Source organism: Trichoderma breve, chromosome 1, assembly GCF_028502605.1.
Source record: "Trichoderma breve strain T069 chromosome 1, whole genome shotgun sequence".
NCBI lineage: Eukaryota > Fungi > Ascomycota > Sordariomycetes > Hypocreales > Hypocreaceae > Trichoderma > Trichoderma breve.
Genome location: NC_079232.1, coordinates 4,171,442 through 4,185,026, shown reverse-complemented (window position 1 = coordinate 4,185,026; position 13,585 = coordinate 4,171,442). Strand labels below are relative to the sequence as shown.

Below are 13,585 nucleotides of genomic sequence, written 5' to 3'. Positions count from 1 at the left end.
GTTTCCCAACGTTTCGCACATGAGTAATTTTACCAAGGTATCAATTATAAACGTAGGTACTGTATTCGGACATAATCCATACGTCAGGCCAATATTAAACAAAGGGCGCAGCAATTAATACCTATTCTCGCGCGTGTAAAGCTGAGAGCCTATCCAATAACTCCTCCCCCAATCCCAAGCATCCTGCATGCGCGCAACAGCCCAAAAGCAAAGCCCGTAAGCCGCAACAAAAAAGAAAAATCCGCAGCCAATTCTTGATAATAATAAAAAAAACATCTCTTCTTTTGTACTCTCGGTGTCTCTGCAAAAGATTTCATCTTGCCGAGCCTATTCACGCATTCCCGCCTGCTAACTCTCATATTCGCTCAACCCCGGGCACGGGAACCACCACCAGATCGACACATCAGAGCAGGCCTGATCCACGTCCAACCCCGGCCTCCAAGGAAACGGTTGTCGTATCCGCTTCCAAACTTCCTCTCGGCCCGCCATGGTATCCAATTGCCCGTCTTTCAGCTGTGTATCTAGCTGCCGCTGCCCCTCAAAGCGAATCATCGTAAACACCATTTCATCATGTAGTCCCAATATCAAGACACCAACCAGAGACGGCTTTCTCATGTCAGCCTTATACTGTAGCTTGCCACACGGGACTTAGACCGTAGTCGCCAACAAAAATATTCCGAACACAGAAAAAAGGAAAAGGGGAATATAAAATATATCGTTCGAGTGAGTGAGAGTGACCGCGCCTTGCTGAGTGGTAATAGACAGGAAAATAGCCATATCGAGGTGCAATGTTCTTCAGACCCTTTGGGTTAAAAGAAAAAATTCAGCCCTTAGAGGGAGTTTCGTCGCATCGCAAAAAAGGAAAGAAAAGAGCGTAATGTCGATGTTAAAGAAAATGTCGGCTGGATGGCCCCATGTACCGTTAGGGGAGAGAAATGCATGGCGTGAACCAAGTCAATACGGGTCGGCGGGTAGGCGCACTGTAATTCGCGCCATATTATAAACGCCTCATCTCCCGAAGCGGATTTTTGGTGGATGGATAGATTAATGACGAAGATTCGGACAGCATAAGCTTAGAGGATACCCGAGTCCTTGAGTGCGTTATTCAGTATAGTCTCCTTGACCGCCGCAAAAACGAGTCGGATGTTTGATGTGTCGGTGGCCTGGGTAAGACTAGGATTGACAGTCACGTTAGCCAGCGGCCTAAAAAAAACAATTTTAGAATCCATCTGCGCCTTTACTCACTGTGGGTATAGGTTGAGATGCGCTCTGTTGACTTGATTGAATCGCCATAGCAGATACTTGGCGGCTTTGTTGACGTCAATGCCGCCAGTGTAGTCGGGGAAGTAGTTGGACAGAGGTGATCGGCCTAGCTTCTGCTTGAAGATATCCACCTTGTTCAAGAACAGAATGATACTTGTTCTCATAAACCAGCGTGAATTGACGACGGAATCGAAGAGTAGTAAGCTCTCCATCATGCGGTTCTGTATTCGGTCAGGTTAGCCTATCCGCAACGTCACGCAGCAATCGCTCGTAGCTTACCTGACTGCTCTCCTCAAGAAGAACTTGATCATACTCGCTGAGCGCAACACAGAAAATGATTGATGTGACGTTCTCGAAGCAGTGTATCCACTTCTTTCGTTCACTCCTTTGCCCGCCGACATCAAACATGCTAGAAGGAAACATTAGCCCCGTTGTTTAAACAATGCAAATATGGAGCTCCAGGATAAGCTTAAAGGGGAAAGAAGATGGGAAAGGAAAAGTAAAAAATGGGAAAATAATTGTCGATGCGACGTACTGAATGCTAAGCTGGCCCATTTGAAAACGCGTTTCGTAAATGCCGGTAGTTTTTGTACGGGCGCGTAATACGTCCATCTCGTTAGGTAAGTAATCGGGCGCGACGATGCGCATTGCTTCTTGGAAAAAACTGAGAAAAAGACGGCATGGTTAGAATCAAAGTAGAAAATCAGACAGCGCGTCGCCAGCCACGCTTCAGTGCAACTTACTATTCAGCAGAGTCCATCAGGTAGAACTCTGTCTGGTGCTCCATCAACTGGTCTTTGGCCGGGTCACTCCATATTGCCTGCACAGCGAGTCCCACCTGGGGGTCGATGTGAGCTTGCGGCCCAGATTCCGCTTGGTAGTCTATTAAAAAGTCGGCAAAAGATCTGTTGTCCTCCTGCACAAGCTCAATATTGAACTGCTGCATGGCAGTTATGACGGCTTTGGCACATTCTACTAGATTCTTGAAGACGGTCGGTCGGTAGTTGTAGAGCTCCTCTTCTGAGTATCCCTTTAGGTGGATAATTTTCATTTGCTTGACGATTGTCGACTTGCCACTCTCACCAGAACCTAGACAAGCGAGAAAAAAGAAAAAGGGTGAGCGATTGGGACGCAACGACATCAGGGACCGCCAATCCCGGGGAGAGACATACCTAACAGCAGGATCTTGCATTCTTTCCGTAACCGTTTTGAGTCCTCGTCCAACTCCTTATCTATAGCCTGACTCCTCTTTTTCTGCTCTACCTCATCATTGTTGGAGCTCATGCATCCGCCCATGTTGGGCGATTCAGCACTCTTTGGTGTTTGATGGCGAGATTGTCGGCGTTCTCTAAGGACTTGACGAATCGGTAGACGAAGCGATTTGGATCCAAAAGGTGGGTTTGCCATGCAGCCAATTACACACGCATAAGCAGCGGACACTGAGAGAAACGGTTGACGACGCGAACGGTGATCTTTTCTTTCTTTTTTTCTCTTTTGCTTCTTTCGTCTTTCTCTAGGTAGTTGCTGCTGGTTGAAAAAAATGGAAACGAAAAGTCGGAATGCTTCAGATAGAGTCGCTCGAGCTGGGGGCTGGAGTTTAGCGGAGTGTTCGGCAGAAAATGGCGGCGGCGGAGGCGGCAAATGTCGTTGGAAGGGTCAGTGTCAAGTGCAGCAGCAGAACCAGCTGCAGCAGGTTGCGGGGAGTTGATGGAAAGGTGAAGAGGGCGAAAAGGTTGATGATGACGCCGGAGGAGAGAAGTCGGTAGGCTGCCAATGATGAAAGGCGTCAGATGTCCGGGCCGGGGCGACAAAGGGCGGTCCAAGTTTCGGCGCGCGGAAGCAGCCTCGTGAACGAGGAGATTTGGACTCCTGCTCTGGAGAGTGCCGGGAGGAGCTGAGGCTTTGACCGTGCACGCCAGGCTTTGAGGCGTGTGAAAGTGAGCGCTACCCCGTACATGTGCGAGTGCCTGGATGTATGTACAAGCACAAGCTCGCAGCAGAGAAGCATGGGATCCAATCCAATCCCAAGCTCCAGGTGGTGGATACAGCCTAGGGCGTGGCTGTAGCAGGCCAAATGATGACAGGTCGGGCGGAACAAGTGGCACCTACTGGCGTCGAGCGGCGGTGATGCTGGGGTGGGAGGGCAGAGAAGAAGAGCCTGGCCTGGAACCCCAGCCGTGTTTTTGGAACGTCAGCGAGCAACACAGTACAGGTACAGGTACAGACACGAGACCCGGATCATCTGGGCACTGGCTGGATGGATGGATGAATGAATCATTCACCCAGCAAGGCTTTCAAGGTGGCACAAGAGCGAATTTCTGAGGCAGGGCGGCCACGCAGGATGGCTTGAGGTAGCGGGGAGGGGATTCGCCTGATGGCTTTTTTTTTGGTGTTTGCCTAATAAGGATTCGATGCAAGAGCCGGGCCGTTCTGGCTACCGACTCGAGAGTGCCAAGCTGCGCGTGCGAGTACCTGGTACCGGCGAAGCAGCAGAAGATGACGGCGCAGGCCCGCCACTGCCAAGTACTGCTACCGGCTTCTGCTCTGACCAGGACAAGGGGCGGCTGGGTTCAAGCCAGCATAGCTCTTTGCACGGCAATGTGCATACTCGTACATTCATTGTGGTGCGTTTTCGTATTGGCGACGCAAAAGTACTATATAAGCAAATGACAAACAAACAGGTCAGTCAATCAGCAGACGAGCCAAAGGAGCAGCTGGAAATGCAACTCTGATGCCGCCTGATGCTGCTGGGTCGCCAAAGGGATGTTGAGCCATCTGCACACATTTCCATGGAGGCTATTGAACCACCCCATCCCAATCCCATCTTGTATCGCTACCATTCATCTGGAATACGGAGTAAAATGGGACCGCCTTGTACCTATTCATACCCGTAGCGGCTATACAATCACAGTACCGTAGCGTACAAGTAGCACCAAACAACTCGACCGGAAGCCGTGGTGCCAATCTCGAGTTATCGCCGGTGCAAGCACGAGTATGGGGCACCAAGTGGAAGCCCACCTGTTTGTGCATACATGCGCCCTGCAGCATCTGCGCCGGCGGAGCAGGTACCCGGCTATCGCGTCTCGACCGCCCTTCTACACCGTTGTAACTTGTGCCCATTGAATTTTTACTTTGCATTCCTTCGTCCTTCTCAGCTGTCCCGGTCCGCGCTTGGCTTTCTAATCCCAGGTGGTGTCAAACTCTCGAGCAGGCTATGCTGCTTTGATCTTTTTGCGCCGGCCCATTCGTTGCGCGGCTGCGTGTGCCTGATGCGGTTTCAGCAACCTTGCATTGCGGCTGTTTGACGCTCCCTTGCCTTGTTCTTATCCCAAGGTACCCGAACGACAACTGAACATGTGAGGCACGGGGTACCAAACGCCTGCGAGCGTGTACATAGAGTACATACACACACAGCTCGTGGCAACAACCCGATTCTCGCCTCAAGTGTCTCGTCTGCAGCATCAATCGCAGCTGGGCGGCGAATAGCGCCCAGAGAACAAAGGCCCACAGGGGGGTGATGGAGTGATGGATCAACTTGCGGCGCCCATTCAAATCCAATTTCATTTCTCGGGACACCGAGTCTTCGACACCTGATCCGATTGCCTTGTGCCTTATCAACGACCTTCGCTTCCCCCATTTCCAGCGTCCCCACAGCGCCATGCCATTGCCGGCTACTCGCCGCTGTCCGGCTTGAGCATGAGCGCGCAGCTCGCCAAAGAAACACTGAATGAGCAGCCCTAAGCTGCTTTGGAGGGGCCTGTGCGAACGGCGCTAGAGGGCCTTTGACCACTGAAACCCCACAAGCCGACCCAGTACCCCAGCAAATTCCTTCAGCGGCGTCCAACCAGCGTGCAGCAGCGTCCTTTTGATGCAGGAGAAGGCTCGAAGCGATTGGATTCAATTCGCTAGCACGGCGCTGGCGACGAGTGTGCTGCCAGCACTAACAAAGGGCGATTCTGCATTCCATATCGTATATTGATCCAATCGTATATAATAAAGAGGTGTGATACGCCATTGTAAAATTATCATCACATTGATAGCAAACTTAATATTGCCTTTATTTGTTTTTACCGCCGTCAATAGCAGCTTCCTTTTCTCCAATGACACTAGATCCAGGAATTGCCGAGGCCACGTGCGCCTGGCTGTGTCCTTGTACCTGTACCTGTCCAAGCATTATTACGGTCAACACCAGACAACATTGAAATTACACTTCAGCTTCACAACTGCTCCCCTTCCCGGGCCTTCATCTTCCTTTGTCTCTCATGATGCAAACGTCCATGCGGCATTCGTGGCCCCCAATCCGTCTGACAACTGCCAGCGTGTCGGTACCAGAATAATTTAAGCAATACCAGCGTCACGGTCCTCGGGAGAGCAGGGTCAGGACGGACCTCTCCATGGTCTGCAAATGTATCCTTGCGTGTTCTAAAATAATCCCAGGCCGCGACCATGAGGGCGCCGCAATCTCAGCTGTTTCTCGGGACGCCGAAGTTTGCTTTTTACAATGTGCAGCGCGGCGCTTCCGGTTCATGGAAAGTTATATTACTACCTGGACTCGTACGATACAGCCAGCGTACAAGATCACAGGGCTGAGGACTCCATTCTATATGCCTTACCGAGCACTCTCCAGAACTCGTTCATGTGCTATTCGTGCTTGGTATTGGCGCTTCCCGTTAACCGTCAAGTGCAGCAAAAAAAAGCTTAGCATATTGTCTTTCATTTCGGATCACAAAGGGGCTCCATATTAATGCTGGGTGATAATCGTCGTGATGAAAAGACCCTGGTCCATTCGGAGACAAGATTACATGTACTTCAGCCTCACCACTTCAAACCCTGGATCCTTGATGGCCAATTGATGTCTTTTCGACCTTTACGGAGGACAAGGCACGTAATCTCGTACTTCGTACCGGCTTACTCTTCAAAAACCCTCGCGGCAGCTCCAAGATTGATCCGTTTAGATGGCGATCTTCGAGTCAATGCCTACACCCATCTCTCGACATGGCTCCCCGCCTACCCCTAGTCGGCGCCCGCCGGCAGCTTTTAGTAGCTTACGACATCGCCTCATACTTTTACAAGGACGGGGCCTGAGCAAGTATTTCTTAGTGGTCTACGGAGTAAACAAGGAGTGCAACAGTCAGTCCGCCGCCGATCGTCGTCACCAATGAACGGCGTCTTGGCTGCAATTCGTCCGCGGTGCGACGCTGCTGGATCGAATTCGGTGGCTTGTTTTGGGGGGGTTCCAACAGCAAGCAACCTCAGGGGAGCCCCCTGGATCCAGCTTGCCAGCTCCGACAGGGAACGCACGTGGTGATGTCTTCGCCGTCAGTCTGTCTCCAATCAGCCATCTTCACCCAACCAGATTCGATTTGGCCATCCGTTCGATGTGACGGCCCTTTCGATAGCTCAGTCTTGCCTTGCCCGGGTGGTGTGTTTATCTGGCCAAGATGGGCCAATGGCATGTGAAGGATTCAGGCGGCCATCGAATGGGCAACCTCAGCCTTGCACTGCAAGAGCCAATTCGCCTGGCAGAAGCAGAGCTCGCCCCTTGAGACGACACCAAGAAACGAGGCGCCCGTCGAGCTGCTTGCCCCAATGGAATGGCTTGATGTCTTTGGTCGCAGCCTGTGGGGATGTTTGGAAGCACAGCGCCGCCTCAATCCACATTCACACATCCACTGGCAAATCCCGCATCAAAGCCACCCTTTTGGCTGACTGGGGCCCTGCAGTGCGAGAGCGTGGAAGCGTTCCAGAATTGCCGCTCGGCTCCGTCCAAGAGGCGTTTACCAGCTAACAAAGTCTCAGATTATCCCTGTCTGCAGACCTCCATTTTGGCATGTCGCAAACATGCAGCCGATGGCTAACACGCAAGCCAAGGAGACTTGGCCTCTCATTTAGCGGCAGTTTGCTCCTTGGGCCTCCGGTAGCCCGTAGGCTAGTATCACCGCGGAATAGAGCGCTTTACCCTCGACAATTAATAGCACAACGGCGACTCATTCTCATTAATGAGATGACAATGATTACAGCGGATAGAGACGGAGCCCCTGATTAGTGTTGGCACTAGTATGTACTACTCGTCCAGTGGATGGAGTTCGCCCTGGATGTCGGTTGTCGTTAACAGAGGCGAGCCATGGCAGATCGGGAACTCGGTGAGTTTGGCGCTGCAAATCACACCTAGGGTTTATCATATTCTCCCACGGCGAGCGAGCTGTTGAGGTTTTGTTCCCAACGATTTCCAGCTAGCATTAGGGATTTTTTGCCCTTCGCCGCACGGTTCATCGTGCATGATGGGAAACTTTAACGGGTTATCCCTCGGGATTTCCCTCCACTTTTTGCTTATGATTCCCACGTGCCGGGATGCCTCTCGCAGCCTTATTCGAGTTGTGCTTCCTGGGAGTCGTTCCGGGAATGCCTGCCTGTCTGCTTGGCTGTGGGACGGTGTGTCTAAAGTTCTTGGAAGAAGGATATGCCTCGTATAGCTGTGACAATGGGCTACGTGTACGTGGTTGGGACATTGGTTCTTCCTACGCAAAGAACTGATCTTGAAGTCCCGTCGAAAATTGGTATTACTGTAGCTGTGATGCCGGCAAACGCGATTCTACATAGAGAGCTGCCCTTGCGTACAAAGCACGGACACCGGATAATATTCCGCATACCCATTTCCCATCGAGGCTATTCATAGCAAAAATTTGCTCCAGTGTTTTCTCTCTTGTCATACCGGGACAGTAATGCGGAATCCATCCGCTCGTTCCGGCATCTTGTGCTCACTCTTTTTTTTCTTTTTCTTCCCGGGGCCCCTGTTCATTTTGTTCACGGCTGGGTGCGGGTTTCATCAGTAATAGGGAGCTATGTTTGTTCCCCCGAGTGCCCTGTCTGTCGTTTTTGTTTCAAATCTTTGCGGGCCGTCATGATTTGAGCTTTAGCTTCAATGTGTGAAAGACATTTAGTTTTCGTTAGAGTATCAATGTCTAGATGTAATTCCTTTTGCTGATGCGACGGGTCAAGGTATTAAGTACATCATTATAACGATTATGCTTGTTTTGCTCCGACCGTGGCACAGACGTAGACGTAGACGTAGACGTAGACGTACTTTTGCCTTGAGCTTCATATAAGCTTCAAGCTACTACTACCCTGTTATCAGATGAGACTACTACCTTGGTAGGATATGCTTCTGGGTACAGGTAGGTAGCAAACCAGATGATTACGGTCTTTTTTGTATTCCACAAATGAGATGAGACGATGTTATTGCACGTTACATCTATGATACTGCTGCGGCCTTTTCCATTTCAGTGTATGTAGCCATTCGGCTGGTTGTTTCATCAAGATTGGACGCAGAAGGACCACGAGGTGACAGGGTTACATCATCGCCATGAGAACAGGACATTCTTGGGTTACACGGGTGACGCATCTCGCCGACAAGATGAATCGAGTGACTTCTCTTCTCCTACATTATGTTGTAACTCTCATGTAGGCGTCTCCAGGTTTGCGGGCGGTTACCTACATTTCTGGTGGCCAAAAACATAAGATTACAGAGGTAGTTACATGCATCTGGCTCGTTTTGGTTGCGTGATCGAATCCGCGATGTCGGGACGGGACGGGGGAAATTGGACCTTGAACAGGACTGGGGGGTTTTCTACATCTGATTCTCTAATGCAGCAGAGCAGATACAGTAGGTGGCTTCGGAGACATGCAGCCCAATGTGCGGTCTGGCCAAGTACCCTCTCTTGATGCCACTCCTGTATGTACGTACGACAAACGGCTCCACATGACGATACCTCATATCCCATGATATCACGCAGCAAATCAACCCCAATACATGTCTGGGTTCAGCATGACATATCGATATTGGCAAAAAGGAAAGGAAGCAGAAAAAAAGGCAAAAAAGAACCTCAAGGAAGAGCAAAGAAGGAGAAAAGAGGCGGGCATGGCTCGCAAATGCAATGCAAGACACGCTGGCAGACCAGCATCCGGGTCTGCCATTCGCTGGCGCATCCCTGCATGGGCTGCAGCCAAGAGAGATCGTGCAGGAAAAAGAAGGCTTTGGGATGGCAGGCTGCTGTTGACGTGGAATCCTGTCGGCCTGTAAGATGGGATTTTTGTGTTTTTGTGCGTGGGTGTGGTGTGGTTTGTTTTATTTGCTTGTTCAGTATTATTTGTCTTTTGTGGTGATGCTTCTTTCGCTCGGAGATGGATCGGTGATGGTCTTCTCGAGCACTGGAACAAGATATAACTTGGCCAGTGTTTACAACTGAATGCTTCCGTCACATGCCTTCATGTAGTTGTACCTACGTAATGCATCTAACCAGACACACGGCAATGTTGATTTTCGGATTGATGCCGGGTTGAGAAAAAAGAGTCTCCGAGCTTGCACTTTTAACAGGTGCACCCACCTACCCTACTAAAGTCTACAGCGACAGCGACGTCAAACTCCCGGCAGTTCAGTTGGCGTCTCCATGTACCTTTGTTAGTGGACCATACAGCTGATGGTCTCTTTGCAGAGCCAGCACTAAGGCAGTGTACCAGCTTTGCGTGGCGGGCCCTACCAAAGTCAGCACTTCAAGGTTCAGTCTCACCAACAGGAGTTTGAACAATAAACTTCAACTTATGCGGCCCGTCACCAGCCACTCACTCGCCTCTCCAGACTGCTCTAACCACGGCCTACAGAGGCATATAGAGGCCCTCGCCTGCTCTGATATCCTGCATCTTCACTGCGTCGAGTGCAATTGAAGTCGATTCTCAGCATCAGGCCAGCCCATCTTTCTCCTCTTCCACCCTTGTCGTGCTCTTGAGGCTGCCAGGGATCCCCCGCCATTGCCAATTCACCTTGCAGCAAGACCGGACGCGCGACCATTTGGGTCCTCCCCCCTGGACTTCGTTGCAAAAGCCGAATTGATCCTGTCTCTTTTGCACCAGGCTTTCCATCACGTCACAGAGCAATAGCCGAAGCAAGTCTGAGGTTGCGATCGGCTTACTGGCAACGACTCCAGCCTGTGTCAATCTTGGAATCCCGCCTTTTCGCCACACCGACTTGCCTGTGCCCGTTTTTGCTTGCCCGCCACCGCTCGAACCATATCCAAGCATAACCAACTTCGACAGAACGGCCGAATCCCCCTCCGAACTCGAACGACGCCCGTGAGCCCCCGGAGTCGGTGACTGGAAGCTTCCTTGGAAGCGCATGGCATCGCTGTAGCGGCGCCGAGCTGCAGCAAATCTTGACATCCCAACGGGGAGCTGAACCATGACCACCGAGAGAATCAAGGTCCCGCCCAATGGGCTCGAACTCAAGAGTGTCTTATCGCCAATTACCCCGACGATACCCACCACCCCGTTTGTGTCTGGCTTTACGCCGCTGGTGACGGTTGTTGGCTTCCATCATGCGCGGGGTCCCGAGGTCGAGAGCTGGTTTGGAGCCGAGGAGGGCGTTGACCCGGCCGCCAAGTATGGATGGACTCTGCTGCCGTTCATGGCTCTGAGTGACGGAGCGCATGCGTATGTTCTCCTTGTATGTCTCGTAGCTGGAGAGCTGCTTGCTGACTTGAAGGTTGTTGATTAGGTCGGAGGAGGATTTTTCCTACTTTACCCTGCTGCGGCCCGAGACCGACGACGGACCTGCAACATCTCTGTTCGGCATATCATGCACTCGCCAGCTCGATTCCTCGCAGCTCATCAACCGGCCTGCCGATGTTACTCGCTCAACCGTGCAGAAAGCGGTTGTCGTCATCGCAGATAGCCCCCAGTTCTTTGGCATGCTGAGGCAGCGTCTCAGCATAGTCACCCAAGCATGGTTTGCCCAGCGCGAGTTTACAGACGTTGATATCCTGCGAGGCTTCCAGGACAGTCTCGCAGATGAAAAGCGTCGAGGCCTTTTGCAAGAAGAGGCGCAGCGGGACCAGTATTTGGGCATGAGTCTGCGCGAGCTGATTCACGAGTTCAAATGGCAGGCCCTGGTGCTACTCAAATGCTGTCTTCTTCAGCCCAAGGTTGGTAACTATTCTCTGCAAACCCATTCAAAAGAATTGTGCTTGCGTTTTGCTGTGGAAGACCAGACTTGCTAACTGCCAGCCTAGATGCTCTTCTTTGGCTCTCGATGCGATCGGTTATGCATGGTCCAATTTTCTCTCATTTCACTGATACCCGGACTCATTCGTAACCTCCAAGATTGCGCAGATCCCGAGCTCAACAGCCACGAAAAGAAACTTGCCCAGCCGACGAGTTTGCAGAGTAGTAATCGCAACTCGCTTCTGACCTATATGGGCCTCCCACTACAGATATTTGGCAAAGTATGTACCAAACTTGTATCCTCTCCAAAGAATACCATTTCTTACATGAAAACCCAACTTTAGGGAAGCATATTTGGACCATATACCCCATTACAGCAACTCGACCTGCTGGCCGATGTCGGCACAAAATCCTACCTTGTCGGCAGCACCAACTCTCTACTTCTCCAACAAAAGGATCGTTACAGCGACATCATTATAAATCTCGATGATAACACCATCAACATCACGTCGCCTTCTCTAAGGCAGGCATTGTCCCTGACTGCAGCGGACAGGAGATGGATCGACTTCTTGACCCAGGAGGTCAACGATACCTGGGACGAGTCCAATCCCAGCACGCCAAAGACGATGAAATACGTGGGAAGCGAAGAGTACATTAGAGCCCAGTTTGAAGGCTACATCATTGGCCTGATATCCTCCGTCAAGTTCCACAACTATCTCGTCAGCAGCGCCAATGCTGGCCGTAACACATCGGAGAGCGACCCCGCCGTCGACTTTGGGCTTGATTGGGTTGAGGCATGGGCGCGAACTGAAAACTACCGCATGTGGGACTCACACACTGATACGAACCTCTTTGCCGTCTCCGAGCCGAGGCACCCCATGGCTGGCGGCCTCTCCATCGAGGACGTCCAGAGACGTATAGCAGAGCAGGTAAAGGAGCTTCATCTCGACGAACGCTTTGCCCAGGGCCGTGACATCCTGGGGCGCAACTTTGCCGCTGGGCGGGAGAAGGCATCGACAATGCTCAACAGGCTGTATAACGACATGGAGCAGATGCGTGAGGCACAGCGCCGTCGTAACGAGGAAACCGCTAGACTTACCGAAGGCAACGGCAGCAAAAGAAACAGCATGAACGGTATCAACGGGGACGCGAACAAATCGCAGGAGACAGTAAGCAGCAGAGCCAGCGCCTACATGGCAAGCTGGGCGTCTTGGGCCGGCGAGAAGCGCAAGAACGGCGGATGGGGCGCGGGCTGGGGCAAGAAGAAGGTCGACGAGACGGCGTCGATGCCGACGAGCCCCATTGAGAAGGACTATCAGTTCGTCAGCATGCTGGCTTCGCGCGGCAACTCGACCGAGGCGTACCGGCCCATGACGCAGGGCAGCTTCAGTGAGAGCATTCTTTCTGCGGCGGATAGTGATAGGCCTGGCACGGGGTCTTCGGGGGCTGATGCTTCGGCTCCGTTGACGCAGTATCCGAGGGAGTTTGATGATGGGTTTCATGAGGAGACGCTGGTTGGCAATGGCGGGACCAAAAGAGCTGATTGAGCGGTATCTGGGTTTTTTACATGCATGACAGTTTAAAGAGAAATATGATTTGGACAAATAGAGACGAAAAGATGAGTATGTACATGGGATGGAAATGATGAAACAAGGGAAACAGGACATTGGATGGAAATCAAGATGTGGTGCAAAACAGAAAAATCAAGAAGAGCACGCACATACACACAAACAAGTACGAAGCAATGTCAAAATCAAAGATCAAGATAAAGAACCACAAGGGAAGGCTTATTTGTTTTGTAGTTACGGGCGGTGGTAATGGGACTTGAATGACTATTTTTTTTTTTGGAAACAAAAGGAGAGAATGGGATTTGAAAGAAAGTTATTTATACAAGCCATGCATATATATTCAGCTCCTTCTTTATTTCGTTGATATGCTGGATTTGATGATTTATGAACAGTTTATTGAATACTAAAGCCGACCCTATTGAGTTTGTGCATCACAATTTAATAACCACATCCGTTTATATGGCCATCTACCCCTTTCCAAGACCTCCCAACCAACACACAGCAATCCCATCATGCAAAATGGGTTACCAAAAAGCCAGAAACAAAACCCAAAAATGATCACAAACAACAACCCAAAAAAAAGGGAAGAAGAAGAAGACACATCAAAAAAACACATTGAAATCTCGCACAGTTGGGAAGGGCATTCGTTTCGTCGAAATGTCCATGCTTAGAATCTGCTGGGCCGCATAATGCCATAATGCCATAATGCTCTGTTTAGCTAGGGCATAATTCGCCAATTATGAAAAAAATCAAGCATGCAA

General features: G+C 51.0%; 2 protein-coding genes across 2 annotated transcripts; one reads left to right on the top strand and one right to left on the bottom strand.

The window, feature by feature from the left end:
* Positions 1 to 1,073: 1,073 nt before the first annotated feature.
* Positions 1,074 to 2,559, bottom strand: T069G_01256 (g-protein alpha subunit domain-containing protein; the record flags this gene model as incomplete). The annotated part of the gene is made up of 6 exons (XM_056168466.1): positions 1,074 to 1,173; positions 1,246 to 1,484; positions 1,543 to 1,672; positions 1,799 to 1,927; positions 2,007 to 2,352; positions 2,436 to 2,559. The coding sequence occupies 6 exons, from the start codon at positions 2,557 to 2,559 to the stop codon at positions 1,074 to 1,076; spliced, it is 1,068 nt and encodes a 355-aa protein (XP_056033782.1).
* A 7,936-nt stretch (positions 2,560 to 10,495) lies between these two features.
* On the top strand, positions 10,496 to 12,803 carry T069G_01255 (transport protein avl9 domain-containing protein; the record flags this gene model as incomplete). Its single annotated transcript, XM_056168465.1, has 4 exons — positions 10,496 to 10,746; positions 10,811 to 11,237; positions 11,325 to 11,537; positions 11,601 to 12,803. 4 exons carry the CDS (start codon positions 10,496 to 10,498, stop codon positions 12,801 to 12,803), a joined length of 2,094 nt encoding a protein of 697 aa, XP_056033781.1.
* Between the last annotated feature and the right edge of the window lie 782 nt (positions 12,804 to 13,585).